At 40.3% G+C, this 23,790-nt stretch overlaps 1 protein-coding gene across 2 annotated transcripts in view; it reads right to left on the minus strand.

Moving 5' to 3' along the window:
- Window positions 1-21,906, minus strand: part of afap1l2 (actin filament associated protein 1-like 2) — a 37,887-nt gene extending 15,981 nt beyond the window's left edge. The window contains exons 1-5 of one of the 2 annotated variants that reach the window (XM_066664510.1): window positions 21,879-21,906; window positions 20,624-20,671; window positions 5,099-5,227; window positions 3,913-3,984; window positions 1,890-1,981 (exon numbers count right to left, since the gene is read on the minus strand). In XM_066664510.1, the coding sequence (XP_066520607.1) occupies window positions 1,890-1,981; window positions 3,913-3,984; window positions 5,099-5,227; window positions 20,624-20,639 (309 nt within the window). In that variant the 5' untranslated portion in view covers window positions 20,640-20,671; window positions 21,879-21,906. Of the gene's footprint in view, window positions 1-1,889; window positions 1,982-3,912; window positions 3,985-5,098; window positions 5,228-20,623; window positions 20,672-21,448; window positions 21,459-21,878 lie in introns of those variants that run through there. The other variant, XM_066664511.1, reaches the window with a different exon arrangement.
- Window positions 21,907-23,790: the final 1,884 nt, after the last annotated feature.

Raw genomic sequence — 23,790 nt, forward strand, 5'->3', positions numbered from 1 at the left:
TATTTTTGTCAATTGTTTTTGAGTGACAAGTCTGACTTAAGAAAATCATTGTAAAAATATTGTGCTAACAGGTTAGCAGATCAAACTCTATCTCAGTTATTTTCTCACTCATTCACATGAACGACACGTCTACACACCAGAGGTGTGTCCTACACTGCTGCTCCAGCTGTTGTTAATCACTGGCTGCATCCTGTGGATACGTGGATGGATCTGGAGTTCAAAGCCTTCACATTAGGTTCCAGTAATTCTCTCCATCCTCCTTTTGGTCTATGTGCTACAGACCCCCAGTGAACACTGGAGCAAATACAGGAGCTATTCTCACACACACACACACATTTCATAGAAGGACTAATGCCTTGGCTCCGAAGGTGATTACAGCATCTATAAAGACTAGAATTTATTAGGGATTTTAGAACTGCTAATAATGGGAATTTACCATCATTCGTGGGCTCTGTAAAACACAGGCTCCGCAGTTTTACTAATCGTGAGAAACACATTAATTTGGCTACTACCGAAGCTGAAACCCACATTAAACAAACAGCAGATAACACAGGCATGTATCTGAAAACAGTGTCTGTTTTTGCCATTGTGAATTCAGGTGAACAAATCTGCTGCATGTACTATGAACTCTGAACTATAAGCAGAGTTTAAATTAGTTACTGAACCGTCAATCATTTTCCCGATTTCTGGATCAACTGCATCTAATGTTTTCTCTTAAATGGCAATCATAAAAAGATTTACAACTCAGATATACCCAGATCAGCCATAACAATAACACCACCCCTTGTTTCTACACTATTGTTCATTCTTTCAGCTCCACTGAGCAAAAATATGAACGTTGCAGTTCTACAATTACAGGCTGTAGTTCATCTGTTGCTCTGCATACATTTTAACACCCCATTCACCCTGTTTTTCAACACTCAGGACTCCCACAGGACTACAACAAAGCAGGTATTATCTGCGTGGGGGAACATACTCTGCACTTCAAATCTTAGCTGCTTTGTGGTGGCCTTGTAGGTGTCCTTATCATCGAAGAACAGGGGTGAAAGCGGGCAAATAATGTATGCAGAGCAGCAGTTGAACTACAGTCTGTAATTGTAGAACTGCAGATTCTCCTCTTTGGTCAGTATAGCTGAGAGAACGAAGAATAGTGTAGAACTACAAAGTGTTCCTCTATGCTCAGTAGAGCTGAGAGAATGGACAGGGAATACAGAAACAAGGAGGTGGTCATAATGTTGTGGCTGATTGTTATATATGTATTTCACAAAGTTTAATCAATTCACAACCATCCAAGAACCAAGATGTAGTGTCATGTATCACTAAAACCAAAGCCTGTGTCCTGTAGAATGTGCATAGAAATTTAAGAAATATCCATATCCATATATTTCCATGATAAAAGTGACAGCAATGCCACAAATTGTACTTGTTGTATGAGATCTCACTGGGTATTGCTATCTTCAGGTTGAATTTTGAACACAAATATTCTCAAAATTAGTGTTTACATTCAGTACCTGTATTCTTTCATGGATCTGCAATAGTGAGATTAGAGCCTATGTTGTCGCTAATCTGGGTTTAGCACTGCAGAAGCTGCACTGTCTAACTTTAGGTGTAAATATGAATTACAACAGGGGGAGTCCCAAGGGCAAAAAAACATATATTATTCTATAAAATGTAACCATAATTCTGCAGTGAGAGAAAAAACACATTCACCTGCAGTGAGAGAAAAATTCATGTTGAAACTTGTATGTGTCACACTGCAGCCAGAAGGCAGTGGGTGGAATAAGGGTTAGGTATTCATGACTGTGTCCATGTGTTTGTCCTAATGATGCCTGTTTGTAATAATGACTGTTTTATATATTACAGTTGTAATGAAGCTGGTAATCACTCACAGTTCTAGGAGGAGGCAGCTCTGGAAGACTCTTCTGTGGGGCAGATATGAATTTCCCTCCTCTTCCATCTGCTTCTGCTTCTGTTTTGTGCTCTGATTGGCATGTTTTATTTTGTATAAAGGGTGATAAAAAAGAGGGAAGAAAATAATCAGACCACTTTTTAAATGTTCAGAATAATAACCGTGGTGTGTAGGTCAACTAGGCTTGTCTTGTGTTTGGATATTTAAAAAGAGTTGAGTTTTATTTTCTTGGTGAATGGGCAACAAGCAACTTTTTTTCAGTACACTATATTCTTTTATCATAAATTAATCATCAACAGTTTAAATGTTAAACGTAATAATGTTGAGATTCATAAAGTATCACTGTTTAATGCTCATTGTAGAATCACTGTACACTCAGAGCAGGTATTAACTGGGTGACATTGTGACACTTGTGAGTCTTGACTCATTCCAAAGTTTCTTCCTCCAGTTTTGAGGGTGTTTACCTTGCCACATTTGCCTTTGGCTTGCTCAACTGGGGTTATTCATTTAAAAAATGTTATTAATCCTCAATTTCTGTAGAGCTGCTTTGTGACACCATTGGGTTGTAAAAGGGGCAATACAAATACATTTCACTTGACTTGACTTGACACCGCAGAGACAATGAACAACTTCTTGTGGCCTGGACTGAGAATAGCCCGTCAATCAAAAATATATCCAGCAAAAAGTGTAGTGGGCAGTATCCTGTGACCACTTGATGAAGAACTAGTGGTAGATCAACACAAACTGTGCAGTAATATTGGCTACTGCCTCTGACTTTGAAAAGGTCTAACAATTTTGCTGTGTCTGATCCACTCATAACAGCCCAACACGCTCCACGACTGAGAATGAATCACCACCAAAATCATAACTGCTCTTTAGTGGTCCCGTGGAGGTCTTGACTACTGAAGAACTGGGTGAAATGGGACGAACGAAGTATGCAGAGCAACACTGACTACAGTGTGTAATTGTAGAAATACAAAGTATTCCAATATTGTAAGAGGAGCTGATAAAACAGAAAATGACTGTAGAAACAAGGAGGCAATTTTAATGTTCTGGCTGATCACTGTGTACAGAGTGTATGTTTCACATGCTGTGTGTGAAATGGCTGAGAAAAAGAGAGAGTGAGAACGAATGCTGCATCAGCCAAACAGTCTGTATAGGCTGCTAGTCGTCTCCTCTTAATTTATGCAGTCTGTGGCAGTATTTTAGGAGCCAGTGGCCATACTCAAGCACTTCCTATCAGACATTCCTTACTGACTTCCTCTCCAAATGTTAACATCTGGGTTGCTGTGATGAACACCAAACTTGCACAGCAAAGAGCTGAAAGGGAGGATGATGGCAGGCACTGTTTCAAACCCATATAGTTCCTGATTCACATTTGGACAAGAGGAGAACATGATTAAAGATATGTCACGTGGCATCAGTAGAGACACTTTTCAATGGCTCTGAACCTAAGAAGACATCTCAGCTCCAAAGCTTATTTCTCATTTCTTTCCAGTGTGCTGCTCTTAAAAGGAGGGGGGGGGGGGTATTCTTGTACAATGGCAAGGGCTGTTAATCTGAGTGATCAAAGAGCACTATCGCATCTGAGCCACACATATGTCTTGTGGCTTAGACAGCCGTAATACGAATGTTAAGTCTAGTTTTCTGCAAGTCTCATTCTTCTGTGAAATCTAAACAAAGCAGCTTGGCCTCAGAAGGGTGGTCTGGCTGTGAGAAACTGAGGGGAGTTATTGAGAAACAGACAGGAAATAGTGGTGGTGAAGTGATGTTGGGGGATGCAACACTTATCCCACAACCCATCACCTCTCTGAAATGTGCACAAAGCAGTGTTAATTCTTTAGCATGACACTGGTTTAATCTGTAACAAAACAGGAGCAAGAAACCAAACCACAACAATGCGTGTTTATCTCACTATTTGCTTTAGAGCATTTTCCTAACGGCACATCAATGACCTGTAACTAAGTAACGCTGTGTTGTAAATTACTGAATAACACACTCACCCCTGTCTGTTTTGTCCTGGTTCTGTCCAGGGACAAGGACTTTGTTCATGTAAATGTATTCTTCATCCCCTCCTGAAAGACAGGTCCATTAGGTCAATTTCTGTAATCAAACTTTCATAGCATTCACCATTTCTTGCCAAATGCCTGTCATGATCACCTCCCAAATAATCATCAAAATATTTAACATGGTATTCAATTTACAATATAATTGGCTATGACAACCTCAAAGCATGCAGTATAATAGGCATCTTGTATCTGGAGGCATCCAGGAAGACATCCTCTTCTACCATTCATTTTACACTTAAAATATCGTATTCTTCCTTTTTTCAAGTGTACAGTAGATTTTTGTCAGAGACAGAGAAACAGAGAAGGTTCTGTTCTGTGCTGGTGCCTGACAGTACCTCCAGGGCGTCCACCCACTCTGCACATCAAAGCCAGGCCAGTGGGGGACAAGAGTGGTCATATTCTATCACAATAAAAAATCCTGCTACAATCCCAGCCTGCAGGAGACTGCTTTATTGGCTCGGTTTAAAGGCAGAGTCACTGGGTATTTGGAGTTTTAAAAGTTTCATAATAATTTTATGAAACTCTATACAACATAATAGGGGCAATGTTACAGTCTGCAACGATGTGGACTCTGACCGGCTGCAGCTAACCAAGAAGATAGAAGTGTCAAATATGGGTCATTCTGCTTTGATATGGTTATGAAGGGAGAAAGAACAACATGCTAAAACCTGAAATATGTTTTACGGGTACAGTGAAAACAGATTGGGATTTGGAGGATGGAAATGAAGGCTATTTATAAGCTGCTAGTCAAAGGAAGTGAGTGTCCCTGGAGGATAAAAACAGCTTTGGAAAATGATATAGTTTGGAGCCAGAGGAGGAAGTACAGAAGCCCAATTCCAGAACACAGAAATCTACTGCCATGTCTCTATAAAAAATAATAATAAAAAACAAAACAAAACAAAACAAAACAAAAAAAAAAAACACAGACACAACAATACGAGTTCTTCCTGAACACAACAACTGCTAGGCTGTTCACAACAAAGGTTGCATGACAACAATGCATCAAAGGTCATTCCTCGGCTGTTCTCCTGAATAAAGAACAGTATGTAGCATGCAATAACCTGGGTGCAGTAATGTAGTAGAGGCTTGGACAAGTTCTGTTGTTGGCTGTGTGTTTTACCATTTGAGGATGTGTAAGACTGCAGCAGGTCAGTGAGCAGGCCCTTCTGAACAGTGGCGTTTCCACTCAGGTACTCTCCATCCAATAGCTTAAGGAAACGCTGCAGCTCTTCTAACAGCCGCTCCAGCACTGCAGGAACACAAATACCAGCAGAGACATTGGTACCAACATAAAACACTGTTAAACAAATTCAAATATAATCACCTGCTGTAGAAAACACGATGTAGACTTGTGCATTAAGTGCAATATTATTGTTTACGGTTAATTAGCATTATGATGTCATAAGATGTGTCTTCACATACTTACTTTTCTTGCCATCCTCCACTGTTATTTGTGACTCCTACAACTCACCCTTTAATTTTTGCAAATTGGTCTAATGCAAAGTAGCAATTCTCATTGATTTGCTTCTTGAGAAGTTGTTGAGAAATTATATTTTTGACTAATTCCGCTAACTAGCCTGTGTTCTTCAGGAAGGAGGAAGATCAGACTAAAATAGTACAGGCCACTGACAACTGACATTTTACAATAAGGCCAAATGCTTCAAGATAATAATCCAACATTTTCTATATTATAATAGGTTTAATATTTTATGTAGACAATATGACAACAGAAACTTTAAAGTTCCACATTTGTGGTCATTCTACCAGCAGAAACATTTCTTCCATTTGCAGTGATCAGAAACAAGAGATTTTTTTTTGAAAAATCTTTGTAAACCACAAATGCATCTGAGCTACACATTATGACCTATGGAAACATTTTTATTTGTGCTTGCCCCATGCAACCAGCTGTAAGAGGTGCTGAAGGAAACCACTGTGGGAGGTGCTGAAAAAAGAGCTCGGGTACACAATGCTCTGCACGTCAATAAAAATTCAGCTCCTATGAACAGAATCGCACTCTTCTAAACTGCATCTTGAGAATACATCAATTTGGTTGCTGTTTATTGACTATAGTCAATAAGGTACAATGTAAAACCATGAAACACCTGATTAGGCCACCATACAATACACAGAATACCTGATTATTAATTAACATAAAGTAAGTCTAAAAGCCAGTTAAAATGTTCATGCATTAAACAGTGAAGTATTTAGGGCAGACTGACTGATGTTTATGTTCTTTCCTGATGCTATGACTGTATATTTTACAGATATTTGTATATAATGAGTTAATAGTTGTTCACAACTCTGTTTTGTTGTTCTACCCATAGAAGTGTATTTGATATTTCTACCTGTAGATGAAATATAATTTTTTTGTTAAGGCAGCAGCTCATTGTGATTTTGCTTAATCTGTACCTCGCCAAAGAAATTTGCTGCTATGAGGCAATTACACACAGACCCTGCCCTCCCTTCCCCATCCATATCTCCTCATCTTAGTCCACCTCAGATAAGATACAGGATATATATGGGATCCTGGGTCTCTGGTATGTTGTGTTGTGTTGTACTACTTTGTGTTACGTCTGTTTGAAGCTGAGGAGGTTGTAGACTGGGGGGTGAGTTGTAGGTCAGAGGTCATGGGCAGTGAATGGCTCTGCTTTGTAACACCGTCTAGGAGTGCATCCCACACAGATCCTCCAGGGGTCAGGGTTGTGTCGGCCCACCAGGCCCACCCTGCCCAGGCTATGAAGCTTCTCTTTGTGCCTCTTTTATTGTCATGAATAAGTCTGCTTTATGACAGATCTCAATGTATTCAACAAAGGAAAAAAAAGCAGGCCATAGGCTACATTTTCATGGAGAAATCACAATTATGCCGTCGCTAAAGAAGACAATAAACCTCTTGAGAATAGGATCTACAGTATCATAGATTAACAACACATCCCAAAGAGACACTAGTGTGTTTTCCTTCCCTTTAGCAAACAGCACAGAGGATGTTATGTGAGAACTTCCTAATGGTCTCTTTCACACTCTTGTAAATATTTAATCTGTTTGCCGGCCACTGCAGTTAATGCTTGCTCCCTGCTGACAATCAGAACTTCTTCAGGGAGAATCACAGCACCTCAAACACTTCAAAGAGTTTGGAGACACTTTTCTGCAGAGTAAGGGAAAGAGATCCATGGCAGCTTTGCCTTCAGGACAGACTGAGCCCAGTTTTCACAGTGCTCTACTATATCCTCATCTCACTGCTGAGTCAGCCTACAGAGTACATAAGCAACCATGTGTCATTACTTTAGAAATCCACACCACATGTTACTGTTTCTAATGTATTGACCATATAGACCTATCCACCCTGCCATAGGAAGGTGTTTACTTTAGCTAGAGAAGCTGGACATGCTGCATTGCTAATATGTGGCACAAACTCAATTCAGAAAAACCTAGTAAATCTAGGTAAAAACAGTAAACAAAGTTCCAAAAAGAAATGCAGGAGAATTTTACGGGAAAACATGCTGCTAAAACAGAGGTAATTACTTTAATCATAAAAAAAGCTCTTAATAACTGCTAATTACTTCATTCCAAACATTCTCATGGGAGTCTGCCATAGTCTGGATTAGTCTCCGGCAGGAAGGATCACTGTATTATGTTAATATCAAGCATCTATTAAAACAAACAAATGCATGGGAACATATGCTGTTCATACCAGGACAAAATAAATGAGTTAAATATAACAACCCTCCAATATTTGGACATTTTTTTGTTCTGAAGGGTTAAAGGTTTCATGTAAAAAATATGACAACAGGAACTTTAAAGTAGAGTACAACATTTGTGGTCATTTTACCAGCAGAAATATTTGTGCCATTCGCAATAATGAGAAACAAGACAAAAGCTTTTGGCTTTGCAAACCACAAATGCCAGTTTGGTACTCTTTATTATGCATGGAATATTTCTCATTTGTGTTGTGTCTTGCAAGTTGCAACACTTCCCCACAACACAAGGCACTGAAAAAAAATGGCAAAGAAAAAGCCCAGTTACTCCACACTCTACAGCATACAGTTTCTATTGCTGTAAACATCTGATTTCACAACAATTAAACCAGGTACACTGTCACTGTCACAACAAAACCTTTAAAGTCCATTTTGCCATTTCTGTGCATTTAGTTTTTTCTTAAAATATTAGGATGTCACCTCAGCAACCAGCAGTGCGCAGCATTTACCTGTAAAATGTGACAGTAGACAATACACACCAGTAAGCTCTGCACACACCAAGTTAACGGGATTGGCTATTTAGATTTTTTAAATAATAAAATATAAAAATGTTTACACCCCTTTTGCATGCTGCTATTTACAAGATAGCAAAAAAAAAACCTCATATCTAGCATATCTATCTAGTAAAGTCCTATTACAGCGCGCATCTGAAATATCCGATATAATGTGCCTTCACCTCCTATTGTGATGTGAACTAAAATTGTCTCTCAAAATTTCCCCTGCTGTGTGTTTTCACAGATTGACTTCGATGCCCTTCTCCAGAGGGACCCTGGGAATGTGAGTCAGCTGACTGCAGCCCAAAATGGCCTCAGTTTCCAAGGGTTACAGCTTTGGATCCATGCCAACTCCTAGTCCATGACCCAACGTGCTGAAACTATAGCACCACATCCCTGTATGTACTGTAGGTGTTCCTGTTCCTCAAAGCAGTGAAACCTGTCTCTGAATAGAGCCTATAGATGCCCATCAAACTCTAATAGCTGGGTTTATCTATAGGTCCCTACTGCAGCAAGCTACATGCACAGGTTCTTGAGGTGAGCAAGCCGTCAATCTCATTGCTCAGTAGTTTCAGTGAAATTCCAGGGGAAAAAAAAGAAAGGAAGCATTAGGATACAGGCAGATCATGTTTAAGGTCTGAGTGTCTGCCTGCTTGTCTCTACTGGCCATAGTACCTGCTTTTAAGCGGTGAGGGGATTTCCTCTTTGTGAAAGTGAAGCACTTCCTCCTTCTTAAACAAAGATTAATCACAGATAATAGTGAAAGGATTTTTTTTCACTTATTGTGTCAGGTCATGGTTCCAGTGAGAATTTCTTGATATCATAAACAGATGTGAGAAAGCGTTGTTGGATGGAATGAGGAAGCCCTCCGTTAAACTCCTGTCAGCATTACTAGTTTGTTTGATTATATTCCTGTTTCGCAAAATGGCTGACCTGATTTTAGACACATATTCAAAAATAACTGTAAGGCCAAGTGTGTCTTCTCTCTGAATCCAAACCACATTTTCTGTCACAGCAACAGAGTAATAATACGCAGTTAAACTTAGACGTGTTTGAGTGGATGTTTTCTCAAAGGCACATTTTGATGTTACTTTGGCGTACGCTGTTGTCCAGAGCGGTTTAATTTTGAAGTAGCCTATTGCTCCTTGGCTCTTAAATATATATTGGTAGCAGTTGTGGCTAGTATACTTAGCACAGCCCAAGGCGCCATGGCATTGTACATCAGTTATTTGATTCCAAAGTTGAACATTCACTCCCTAAAATGAGGGGATGTCTGTCATGTGGGTGGTCTGTCACTGCTGTGGTAACATATTATTTAGGTCTGATCTTCCTTCTTTAAAAGGATGCAGGCTAGTTTCACGGCATCGCGTCCAAAGCGCATCAAAAAAACACCTACGGCCTGCCCTGCTAAACAAATCTCAATTATTTTAAAAAAATCCAATCCAGTTCAGAGTATTTCAGTAACCTGATAGTCATTTTTCCACTTATATATTTTTCTTTTCACTTTTAAATTGAATTAAAATACAAGGGTTTGTTTAACTCAATCTGTCATCACCATATTATCATCCAATAATTAGGGGAAAAGTGGCATAACCTTGGTTTTATTGAAGTATCTGAAAAAGATATTTATACGCTTCAAACTTTACATCAAAAATTGCCATAACCAAAAATTGCTTGCTATTTTTTTCTTGCTTTTACGCTTCAACTAAACTTGGCAATTAACTGATGAGCTGAAAGAGGTTTCCCCCTCATGGACCACAGCTTCCCAGTCTTGACTTAGAAGGACACATCCTGCCCACAGGGACTAGAATTCCACACAATACACAAAAAATACTCCTCCGTGAATGTAGTCAACAGTGACAATAGGATATATGTTGAATTTAAAAGAGATTCTAAGGGTACAAACTGTGCCTTCACAGTAAATAAAAAACATCAGGACATTAGAAACTAAAAAGAAGATTCATATTCCGCAGTAATAAAATGTAAGGGGCAGTATATCTTCTTTTGTTTCCTTTCCTGATGCGTGGTTCAGAATCTATACTTCACTACAGTGAACTGAACTCCCAGCTGAACACTGAAATAATCTGTCAAACATTGTTTGTGGTAAAACACAAGCCCAAAGTATCAAGCTCTACTGAACTGTCAGTCATCAGAAACAGTTAAAGTAATGTATCACTGCTTGTGGCATTCTCTGCAATGTACTCTTACAGCTGGTAGATGTACAAGCTCTAGTCTGCTCTTTGAACAACATGTAGGGCCTTATGCAGTGAACTTGGAACATACTCTCATGGTCTGACTCTCTGGCTCCGGTCTATGCATTTCAGTTTATTTGTGTTCTGCAATCAGGATTAATCCACTGGCAAAAGAAAATCAGATTTTGTTAAGAACTGCAACAAAAACTCCAATTCCCACAATTACTCCTTATCAAACTCAGCCAAAATATTCTCCTTGGCTAGGCCCTGTAGAATCGCGAGTTCAGAAAGCACACTAGTTCTGGGTGAGATGAATGGGAACCCTCTGCCAAATACATCAGCACTGTATTTCATCCATAAAGAAAGAGCTACATCTTCAGTAAGAATGTGCCAAAACACATAAAAGAACAATATAACTGTCTTTAAACCTAAAACAGACACCTTCTAACTACAGTCCAGCTTGCTTTTCCAGCATTATAGCAAAAAGCCTAGTTTTTAAAGTCTTCTAAATATTATCTACAGATAAACAGTTAACTATCATCCGTGTAAGGTTTCTTCTTTTGTTTTGTTTTAGATTTTGAAATTAATTTACGGTAGAACTAAGTTTAGGGTCAAGTTGGAATGTCAGTTAAAGACACATTTCTGTGTCTAAATATCTGCAATGGGCTTCAACACAGAATTACCCAGTGTATATCTAATAAACTAACGAGGCTAAACATTTAAATCAATCCACTTACTGTGGAAATGTTGCTAAGTACTGGGCTCACATAATCAACAACAACAACAAAAACAAAAGTAAAAAAACAATAAAAACACAAGTAACTTAACCAAGCCTGGCTTAATATCTTCCTGTAGTGCATGATTTACTGAATATTAACACACTAACTGCTTTTTCTGAAGTAGAGAGAGGTCTAAAGAATGAAGCTGTACTCTATCCCATCAATCACTCATTTAAATGAACAAAGCTTTGGCCTTAAAAATGTTTATAAACTCGCCTGAGCCATGCACTCCAACGTATTATGTTCGTTCTGTGAGTAGTGGCCATTTTATTACATTTCTGTAAAGCTGCTTTGTGACACCATCGTTTTGTAAAAAACTCTATACAAATCAATTTGATTTTAAAAGTGCTGCCTAGACTTAACTATTGTAAAGCATGAGTAAATAGTTGGGCGGCACGGTGGTGCAGCAGGTAGTGTCGCACAGCTCCAGTAAATTCCCGCTCCGGGTGACTGTCTGTGAGGAGTTGGTGTGTTCTCCCCGTGTCCATGTGGGTTTCCTCCGGGTGCTCCGGTTTCCTCCCACAGTCCAAAAACACACGTTGGTAGGTGGATTGGCAACTCAAAAGTGTCTGTAGGTGTGAGTGAATGTGTGTGTGTGTCTATGTTGCCCTGTGAAGGACTGGCGCCCCCTCCAGGGTGTATTCCTGCCTTGCGCCCAATGATTCCAGGTAGGTTCTGTACCCACTGTGACCCTGAATTGGATAAGCGGTTACAGATAATGGATGGATGGATGGAGCAAATAGTTGTGTGTTTGCCACTATGCCCATCTGAATAGTTTCATGCCTGCAGTAAATTGTCACAGTTTCGTCAGTGGAATAAGTTTTAACAACCCATTATTCATTCATTATCTGTTACCGCTTATCCAGTTCAGGGTCACGGTGGGTCTGGAGCCTACCTGGAATCATTGGGCGCAAGGCAGGAATACACCTTGGAGCGGGCGCCAATCCTTCACAGGGCAACACTCACATACATTCACACCTATGGACACTTTTGAGTCACCCATCCACCTACCAACGTGTGTTTTTGGACCGTGGGAGGAAAGCGGAGCACCCGGAGGAAACCCACATGGATACAGGGAGAACACACCAAACTCCACACAGACAGAGCGAGACTTGAACCCACAACCTCCAGGTACCTGGAGCTGTGTGACTGCAACACTACCTGCTGCACCACCTTGCTGCCCTAACAACTCATTAGTTAAAAACATTTTGGAATGAATGTGGCAAGTTAAAAGTATTGTGGCTTGCACATTGCTCCAGTGCCTTAAAGTCCTGGATTATCTCATACAAATTATGAGAAGTTTAGTGTGTTCATCCTGTGTCTGAATGGGTATAATCCTGGTTTTCCAGTTTACTCTCATAACATGTTTGGTAAGTCCCTTGGCTATGTGAAATGATCTGCGAGTGTGAGTGACTGAATGTGTACATACGATGGCCTACATTGGAATGGCACCCTGTTTGTGGTGTGCTCCTAACTTGTGCTCAATGATTCAGAGTAATCTGGCTGCTACTCATAGAGTATATGTCCTCCTTTGTAACTATAATATCTTTTACAAGGCTGTACACTAGATACTGGAATATTTTTGTGATGGCATGAAGCCAGAAGAACAAAAGTGAAGGCAGGTTTTGGATCACAAATGCATCTTTAACTCATCCCTAAAGTAATGATTGCAGCTCCACCATTTCAGAGAATGTCGTTCCCTTGCTACACAGCTTAATGCTAAAGACCTTAATTCCCATCCACACAATGCTTGTCACCAAAGAAGACCTGTGCATCTTAGTCCACAATGGATGCCCTTAAAATAGCTGAAGTCTTAAAAAATAAGCATGTATACAAACTTTAAGTATAAATACTATGCCAGAATCATTGCAGGTGAATCGCCACTTTAAGATCAATGTAATGCAGTAGTCAATAGCCTGACTGGTCAGATTTAAAATCATGGTTGCTGTGCCGGCTGTGTTGACAGGCCGAGCTCTCTGAACCCACTCCAGCAGTGTCCTGCTCTCTACAGGGGAGCAAAACAGGAACAGATGCTGCAGTGTGCCTCCTGCTCCAACAATAACCACCTCACTCAGCCTCTCCTTCTCCTTTTCGAACAAACACTCCACATGCATAAAAGCAAGAGGCTGCTTGATTTAAACCACGGCAAAGCTGTCTGCTCCTGCTTGTTGCCCTCTCCCACACACACCTCTCCTTCCCTGCTGCTCAGCTGCTCTCTCGGCTGCTGTTTCTGGGCTCCACTTGATGCTGTGGTGTGCACATTTCAAAATAACCTTCTGGCCCATGTTTCCTTTCCGTCATTTCTCAGTGTAGACTTGCATTAGTTACGGCTGCCTTTTCACAGGCATAAAATTGGCATATCTGCTCTTGATTGACATTTGCTGCACAGATGAAAATTATGAGTAACAGCTCTGGCGAAGCTGCGATGGCTTTGGATGTGGCCTTTGTTTAAAAGGGGATCTGAGTTCATTTCTGTGAGTGAGTCACACTGAAAAGTGTGCCAGTGGAACATGTCGCTCAAGCCTTAGTGTTAGACAGCTGGATCTATCCTTGACCCTGAAACACACAGGAGATAGAGCCTGGACAAGGCGCACATTTCATTTCATTTCCATTATTCATTTCCTCACAATATGAGAACATTCTCACTATAATCTACGAGACAAGCAGTTCTCAAACCTCTTAAATCTAAGGTCCCCTTTTAAGGACACTAAGAGCCACACCACTGTCCTTTCATTTTAACAAACACTGACCAGCTTTCTGCCGCCAGAACATTCACTTTTTGTTTTAAACAACAATTCCTTGATTCTACAGGAATAGAAAAGAGAAGTGCTGTCCTGAATACCATTTAAAGGGCTTCAGAGCTTCGGCCGGGATATTCTGTGAACATTCGGGGAGTGGGGGGTTGTATATTGTTGTCATTAACAAAATCCACTTCTGACCCTGCTTTAATATCCCTATCTCCAGGCTACACTGTGGCTTCGCTCGCTACCTCTGCTCGCTAACCTGCTAACTAGCTCACTAACTAAGGGCACAGAGTATACAATATTTAACCCGTTTCAGGCAAATAGCGGCCAAAATTAATGGTGACATAGCCTCGCTTCGTTGTGTTGGTGTTTTAGCATGACTTGTCACTGAGTTTTAGGCTTCACTTGGAGTGTGGAGAGCACTGTTTTTACTGCTGGAGTCTGAATATGGTGGAATGTTGCCTTTATCGATAATCGCATTGATCCAAAAAACTGAATATTTTCGAATCTCAAAACTAGAAACGTAATACATACTCAACGAACAAATATCTGAATGCCCAAATAGTTGGGTCCAGCGCTATTGTTCAGAAAATCAGCGCTAAGTGCCTGCTTTAAAATTAAGGCTGCACTGCGGCTCCCAGCATGGCTCCACTCGCTAACTTCAAGCTTTGTAGGGGTGTTCTAATTTGAGGTGTAAAGCTGACAAATGAACTGTAGCTTTGTCATGCTTTGTTTTATGTTGACAAGGCTGAATACATGTGGAGTGGAGGGTTGCTTTTATCGTCACATTCATCCAAAATAACAAATATCCGAATCTCAAAATTATGAACCAAATTCCTACCTAAACACTAAAATATAAAAAAACAACTTTCAATGATGTCATTTCTGGTTAAATTAGCGAGGAGGTACAAAGCATGGATTTCTCAGAGGATATTTCTTGGGAGATTATATATAAAATCACCTACTTTGTAGAACATTTTTCAACCAATCAGACCTTACTCTGTCTGTTGTTCATTACTGTTATGCCTATATCATTTACAGTAACAGAAACTGTTACATTGTATATACCTTTGTGTGAGGTTAAGCAGATACACTGCCCTACGTGCTCCCACTATATAGACTAGCATATATGCAGATAATGGCCTAGCCTATAGATAAGCAGGGAACAGAACGCATTATGTCTCTAGTTAATATTAAACATATTAGTAAAGGATCTTTAGCAAGTTAATGAGGAGGTTTACACCTAGAAAAGGTGTGTCACTGTGCAGACAGCAGGTGCTATCATGACCTCTATACAGTCTGATAAAGCACAACAAAGCAAAGAGTCCCATACAGGTATTCCAACTACTGCAGGGACATTCCACCAGAATCTGATTGGCTCACCCCTGTTTCAACCCTTGTTGCTGCAGTACATTTATATTAAAAGGCTAAGAGAAGGATAACGGGTTGATGACAGACTTGACTAAGATCCCTTGCTCAGTGGCATTACCTCTTCATTTGACTTGGCCACCAAAGACCTCTCCAAAAATATCAAATCAAGGGGAAAAACCTACACTTCAAAATCACTTGATACTTTTCTACTGGTTCCTTGCCATTGCAATCCCCTTCAGCAGTGGATAATGCAATGTCTTCAAACTCAGCCAAGCACACTTAAAATGGGAGACATTCAAAGTTCAGCACAGCAGAAAAAAGACTGAACCCAAACAAGAACATAAACTGCATTGTGGGATTAGTCCCAGTACGTTAATGCCATCACCACACAATCACCCCCAAAATTAAGGATAATCGCTGTTGTATTTTTGTTGTGATTTTTACGAGGAATTAAATAGTCACTTGTTAATGTCCATGTAAATAAATAAACAAATAAATAAATAAAAGTATGTTTGGTTACAATGCAAAAAAGGCATTAATATATTTTTTTTTGTTTTTTAAATGTTTAATGTGACACTGAGAGGAATGTTTTAAGCAATGCTGATAAATCTCTCATTCCATCAGTGATTAATTCCATCAACCAATATCCGCCAACAGCGGGATCATTTTGGAACTGTTGTATGTTTTGGAAATCACTGCATCTTTGTGTTAATGAACATTGTAAGTAAAAATTGTTATATTTATTATTACAGAAAACAGTGTATTATACATGTGCACTTCATTCTTTTGTTTCAGAGCTGTTTTCTGATAAAGCTGTTGGAGTAGAGGAAGTGAATGAACCACAGACTCCATTATTGACTCAGAACTACCACAATCATAGCATTCCCACACATGTCACATATTTTTGCCACACTTAAACTCTGCAATAACATAGCCATTGCCAGGCTGCAATTATTACTGTGGACAAATCACCACTGAACCCTTTCTCAATAGGGGAGATAAGCCTAAAACAACCAAACCATCCCTCAATCACACTCTCGATGCCTGAATCATACACTGCCGCAGATGGACATAAGAGATTGTAGGCCACTAGTGTGCAGATCATACCCTCAAACTGAGCCACATTAAACCCAGTTTAGATACACATCTGAGCTGCACTAACAGGTCATTAACTTGAACTGTGCGTGGTGCAGATTGGGTATGCAGTTTCACTTCCTGATGCCTCCATCAGAGTACGGCTGTGTGCAGTAAAGGGCTAATTAAAGGCAACGTGATTAGACACGAACACACTGGTCTAACTGAAAGCAAACACAATTTGCCTGGTGAAAAAGCCAGTTCACTGGGGCTTTATATGTAAATGGAATTGTGTTTCTAGTGGTTATCACCAAATTTATAGTTTAAGAACCCTGTAATATACTGAGACTAGAAAAACAGCAGAGAACAGAAGAGTGGGCTAAGATTTCTTTTTAAATACAAATAAATACTTAAATGATTTAATACCCCTCAGGCCACAAAGTCATTCTCATTTATTCAACAGCTCCATTATGTTTGTTGCATTTTACGCAATTAAACCCTATGATTGTTATGCCACTTCCTTTTTTAAGTCATAATGTGAGTGCACTAATAAGAGTTTGAATATCAACTTATTCATATTAATAATCTAAGCCTATCCCAGGCTGACTGTAAATTTCACCCAGCCAGTGGACTGATTTTATTAAGATGCACAGGCCAGCCAATCTTCTTCAGCTTGTGGAAGAGCTGACAAATTAAGAACAATGGAAAACGCAAGCAGGGCCCACAGGTGGGCCAGGAAACACGTCAGTATCAGAAAGAACCTCAAGGGTAAGATCTGGTTCCACATGCCTCCTTTGAAGAGAGGAGAGGGCGGAAATGGAGGAAATCGTCAAAGATATGAAAAGAAAACGCCATTGATTCATTTTAGATGCTGCAGCATAGAACCTGCAACTAACATTAGGTGCTGAGCTATATAATGATAGCACGTGAGAGTGAGAGGTATGTGATGTGAGCAGAGTCTCCTGTTATAGCTTGCACTCTGACAAAGAGACCAACACTGTCTTGTATCAGTTTGAATGCTGAAATTCAGCTTGTATCAAAATAATCTAATGTAAATTATGATGTAAGCTGCGTTGTTTTATTTTAAGAACAACTTTTTATTTCAAGCATTGAAAACCCTAAACAAACCCTAAATGTCCTGAAAAAAGAGATGTATTAATAAAAATAGATATCTGTGTCGAAAACCACACCAACATTTTAAAAACATGTTCTGTTTCACAAGGTTTGGAAACCTTTCATTTTAACTTTGTGATTAATTATATTATAAAATAGTATATTACAAACACACATTGTGAGAATATGCGTATGTACTTTCATGTAGAGGACACAGAACAGGCCAGAACTGACTGCGATACTACACAAACACCGCATCCTTACTTATGTAAGACTGCGGTCTTGTTCAAACCATGACCCATGACTTAACCTTATATTACAAAAGCCAAAATTCAGACCATATATTTGTGTAAGGTCTTGAGCAGTGATGGCATAAGTGAAAAGTAAAGGCACCAAACCTCTCCAGGCTTTCATTCTAAGTGCCTAGGTGTCATTACAGTTGAAATGGGGAAGACGTTTACTGTCTGGACCTGAATTTCTACCTCTGGGAAGCCTTCAGACCAAGTTCCACTAGGAGGCCTAATTATGTTAGGTGAAGACATAGAGGTCACACCAATCTTAATACCACACATAAAATAGAGATATTTTGTGGAGCACAAACAAAACTTCTCAGTTAGTGAAAAAAACATCACCCCCAATGATTTGTCATGGAAAAAATTATGCGCTCCTCAACAAGCCATCTCGTCCATCTCTTTCCCTCCTTTCACACCCCCACCCCCGCCCCTTAGTGTTATCTCACAAAAACAATATTCACAAAGGCTGTCTAAGAGGTAGAGCCTCCAAGCAGATCCTGACCACAACTGTAGTTCTGTTCCCAGCGCAACTTAAATTCTATTGAAACGTCATAAAATGCGCAACCTTTAATCATTACCCAGGCTTTCTGTGTGCGTGGGACTAATAAGCAGAGTTAGAAACAAAAAGAAACAATGTCACAAATGCTTACAGCACACTTGTTTATTTCAGCAAAGACTAAAACAAATCAGCTGACTTAGAAACAAGAAAGTAACAGAATCACAAATTGCTTGTCACAAACTCAAATCACAAACTCATGTCTGTGTCAGCAAGTTGGCACAAAGTCCGTCATGGGAAGTTTATTCAGGTTTGTAAAAGGCTGCATGAGAACCCCCAGCATAATGCAGCAAGCAACAAGGAAGTGTCATTACAGCAACATGAAAAGAGAAGGCAAAAACACACTCCAGGGTTTTATTCCAACTGCCTGGCCACTCTAATAACCTCAAGCCAGTCACAGGGGTCAGCACAGGTTAAACAACATTTTGGGAAAATGTTTTACTATCTGGACCTGAATATCCACCTCTGGGAGGCCTTCAGTACAAGTCTCCAAGCTTTAGCATCCTTGTTATGCATGCAAATTAGTGTCATACCACAACATGAGGCAATGACAGAGATTCTCAGGTTAGTAACTAGATTAGTGACTTAACAGGACACACCTTACAGGTCATGTGACTTTATAATTGAGATGAAAATCCAGGATGCACCAAAGCAGAGAAATACATCTCATTCTAGCTGAGCTCATTAAAATCACTGACAAAAACAAATTGCTATATTTTTATTAAAAAAAACAACAAAAAACTTCTCAGGAAGTGCAATTATGAACTGAAACCGGTATGATTACAGTTGTGGTGGTGGCACAAGTAGAGGCTTGATTCACAACAAAGTATTGTTCACTTCAGGTTCCACACTGCTGCCAGTCAGTAAACAGTCCAAGTTCCTTTATTTGTTTGTTTTTAAACAAACAAAAATTATCAGAAGGGCTGTGCACACACATCAAGGACCTGTTTGCTTTAATGGAAAAACAACTACTCCAATGTCTTCATAAGGCCTCACCCCACTTATGAACTAATGCTGTAATATTAGTGAAGCGCTGTTGTCACCATATGGTAGCAAGTTCAGAAGATAGTCTACCACAGTGTCTTGTCACATTTCCTGACAGAAGAGAATGGCCTGAGGAGAACCTTATCACAGTCTTGTGTGTAATGAAGTATTAGGAGCCTACATTCCATCTCCTATCAAACTCTCACCACAGGCATCCAGGGAATCTTGAGAAAACAACTGCTGTGGATGGATCCCATGTCTAACTCCAGCGGTTGTCTCTAATAAAGCTCTTTGTGCACTCTTTTAAAACATACATATTTAGCTGGGGCATGGGTGATTCCACAACAAAAGACTATAGTTTTGGCTACAGTCCACTCAAGTGGTAGGAATTAGTTTCAGTGACTTATTTACCCAGATGCTAAATTACTCTCATGGAGGAGGAGGAGGAGGAGGAGGAGGAGGAGGAGAAGAAGATGTTGACATTGTGCAACAACAACTAGACGGTGACGTCCTTACAGAGCTCCAGGGAAGTCCATCAAGTTTTTACCAGAAATCCCCCTCCATCTCCACATCTAACAGCAATAGGCAAGAATTCTACTAGTACCTAGAAATAATGAACATGTTATTTAAAAACAAATTACAGGAAAAACCTAATTGTTAAGAAAAAAAAAGCAGATTCTTTAATGGATAATGTGATTATTTAGAAATATTGAGTCCAACTGATGTAAGTGTCTCAGATACCGGGTCCGAATTATACCTTTGCCAAAGTCATGTTTGGGTATAGCGTGCCTTTAATCGACAAAAAATATGCAGTTATTTTGAGATACAAGGTTCAAATCTTGCATTCTGCTGCCAGAAACCCAGATGGGGGATTGTTTGGCAGCTAGTGTCTCCTTTACCTAGTGGGAGGTAAGAGTTGTTTAAGAAGGCTGTTTAAAAAACACACAACAATGAACATGTTATGGACGACAGTCTTTTCAGTTTGAAAGGGACAGGTATGATAGCTACTGGCTATTCACCTGAAGAACCACTGTTACACACTGTTTAAACATAAAAGGGACACAAACATCAAGTCTTCGTTTGTGCCTGAGACTCAGTGTAACGTCTCAAACTGAAACTCTGAGTGTATTTTTGTCTGCGAAAATACTGAAAAATGTCTACAGTTTCTCAGTTTATTGTTAACTTGGAGTAATAACGACTACAATATATCGACCGCAACAAATAAACCACAACAATAAAACCTCTCCTCACAACCCCGCCTTAATATCAGTAAAAATGCAGTATCTCTCTTACCTTTGTGCTTTTCCATGAGTAACGGCTCTGTGGCGAACTGCTTGTCCCCTAAAACGGCGGGAAAGTAATCAGTCCACTGTGTTTTGGTGTGTTTTTTGTCAGTGTAGAGATGAAGCTGAAAAGTGTTGAGGCTCTGTGACAGCCCCGCTCTCCCACTGCGGGATGCAGCTGTTTAACGCTCCGAGAGAAAGACACTCTCACTGGAGAAATTTCATTACATTTCATTTCACACCCGTATTCAGACACGCCCACCTGAGAGATGATTGGCTGAAAGTTTGTTCCCGAGGCTGTTCGACCTGCCGATGGCCAATCACAGAGCAGGGGGCAGGACTTGTCTGAGTACGGGTGGTAAACACACTTTTGGCATCATCCAAAGCATCAGTAGCATAATCACTGCCCTGAGTTAATTTAAGTGCACATTCTGTCACCGAAAAGTCACATAAACGTTTTTTTCTCAGTCTGATAACAAGTTACAAGTTGCTAAGACACTACTTTCACCTTCTTTTAGTATGCATGGAATTATAAGTATGTAGTTCCTCCCAGTCCATACCCCCCACTCCACAGCTAATGGCCAGTAGCTTGAAAGCCAGGTCCTGCGAGTGGACCGGGTGATTCCTTAGGTTTATGACATAAAAAAAAATTCTGCCTGCCTGAATTTTCCCATTTCTGAACACTGCCTTTTCAAAGCAGAAATACTCAGCCACAGCCTTAAATATTTACCTATTTATAGGTTATACGTTTTTAAAAATATATTTTATTTAACTAAGCAAAATGGCCATTGAGAGTTGGGAGGTGTTGTTTTTTAAACAAGAAAACCAGCCAAACCTGTTTTCTTTCTATAGATGATTCCTTAGATTTAAGAGGGAAAAGAGAAAGCCCATGTTCCCAGAAAACAGCCCCCGCGTTCTGCCCGAGGGAGGAGAGGTTGTTTAACCTAAAAACGAGACAGAGAGAGAGAGAGAGAGACTCCTGGGAGCATCGTGGCCCGGGTAAAAACACGGCAGGAATGCGTTGCGCATGCGCGCCACACCGGGCGCCTGAGTGAGGAGAAATTCGGATGGTTGCGAACTTGAGCAAGAAGCGAAGTGATGAAGCAGGACTTTGAGAAGAAATCCAAGCCCTGCGGTCATGTAAATAAATATGAGACTTGAGCAGAGAGTCGCTTCCTTCCTTTGGCCCACCGAGCTAACCCTCTTCAGAAGGCAAAGCACATTCCTCAAATAAAGCTTTTAAAGGCAGAGCAAGTTTTGTTTACCTCCAGCTTCTTTTTATTGTCCTTGTCCACAGGTCAGTCCTCACACTATGTGTCAAGAGCGCATGTGTCAGGACACATATATATGTATTAAAGCAAAAAAACCCTCAAACGAAGGGTTGTGACATTATGAGTGACAGACCTCTAAGCCAATCAGAGACTTCAGATTTATCTACTCCAGCACCCTCCTGTAAATGAGACATGGCTTACTGCTGTAGCAGAGTCCCTGGTTTGATTAATATACACATGGTTTCCAGAATCCATTTTCATTCACTCATTCACTCAATGGGCACAAAGCCGGAACACACCCTCAGTCCATCACAGGGCATCACACACTAACCTAGTCACTCACACATATGGAAGGTTTCACACTGCTAATTCACCTACCAACATGTGTTCTGGGATTGTGGGAGGAAACCACACAGACGCAAAGTGTTGACTGAACCCAGGACCGCAACACAGCAACTCTACTTACAGCACCACGTGACTCATGGCTTCACTTTGGCTTATGTCACTCTTACAACTTTTCAAGTGGTTTCACTTTAACAAAAAAAAATTCCTAATGTCCAGTAAAATCAGGAAAATCCTGTGGTGCATTCCCATAAAATTGATTGTTGTGTGTGCTCATGCAAACACTGACTCTGCAGACCCACAGATTTATGCAAAATCATAGTCTGTGACCGAAAATCCATTCCAGATATGAGAGGTGTCAGGCTTCAGTCTTTTACAAGTCTTTTCAAAGCCATTAAAACTGTTGTAGTCAATGCACAGTTTTTGTACTTAACTAGTTTAATGCTCTTTACTGAACCTGGCAAAACCTTCATAAGCAGTGATGGGGTACACATCTTTATTTAACAAATCACTGTCCTCATACAAAACAACACACAAGAGTAAACTAACATTCATTCATTTGTTGTCTGTAACTGCGTATCACTGCCTGCAAGGCAGGAACACACCCTGAAGTGGGCGCCAGTCCTTCACAGGATGACACACACATTCACTCACACCTATGGACCCTTTTGAGTCACCAATCCACCTGCCAACGTGTGTTTTTGGACTGTGGGAGGAAACCGGAGCACCTGGAGGAAACCCACGCAGACACAGGGAGAACACACCACACTCCTCACAGACAGTCACCCGGAGGAAACCCACGCAGACACAGGGAGAACACACCAAACTCCCTGGAGCTGTGTGAATGTGACACTACCTACAGACAACACAAAAACAACAACAAACAACAACAATAAACAATTCACAAAGTCTCTTCCCTGAGGAACTACCATGGCATGCTGGGAGACATTTTGCATGGCTCTGCCCCCAAACTGTTCTTGTCCACGTGTGGAGATGTGGCAAGTGGCACAACATTTTACCAGGTCTTAGAAATGTTGGTCTGCCCTTTAATGTAGTTTATGTGAATTCAGTTGGTCCTTAATTGTAATGCTATTTTTTTTTAAATGTACTCCTTTCTTTTGTCTTCTACATGATAATCCATACTACAATATTTAGTCTCATAGAGAGTGTTACGCTACCACTTTTGATGTATGTGTCAACAACAGCTATGCAAGGAGTTCTCCAAAGTTTACAGATGTGAATCACCATTGTCACCACATCATTTAGCCCAAGACTAGGCTTAATCTGCATCCAGAAATCCATCTCCAGGAGTTACATGGTATGACCACAAGGAAACATGGTCAAACAAGGCTATATTCTCATCCTGTTATCACGTGTCCATTGGTCAGTTGTGTGAGAACCCAGCTCTCTTCCTCTCTAAGCTGGGTGAATGAGAGTCACATGCTCTGAGAAGCTGACCCCTAGGCAAAGCCTCATGGGGGCTGAGGAAAGTTTCCATCTAAACTCTCCCGCGCTGAGCAATTCCCTGCAAATCACGACTTTAGGACAGACGAACAACCGAGAG

This window comes from Hoplias malabaricus, chromosome 3 (assembly GCF_029633855.1).
Source record: "Hoplias malabaricus isolate fHopMal1 chromosome 3, fHopMal1.hap1, whole genome shotgun sequence".
NCBI classification, from domain to species: Eukaryota; Metazoa; Chordata; class Actinopteri; order Characiformes; family Erythrinidae; genus Hoplias; species Hoplias malabaricus.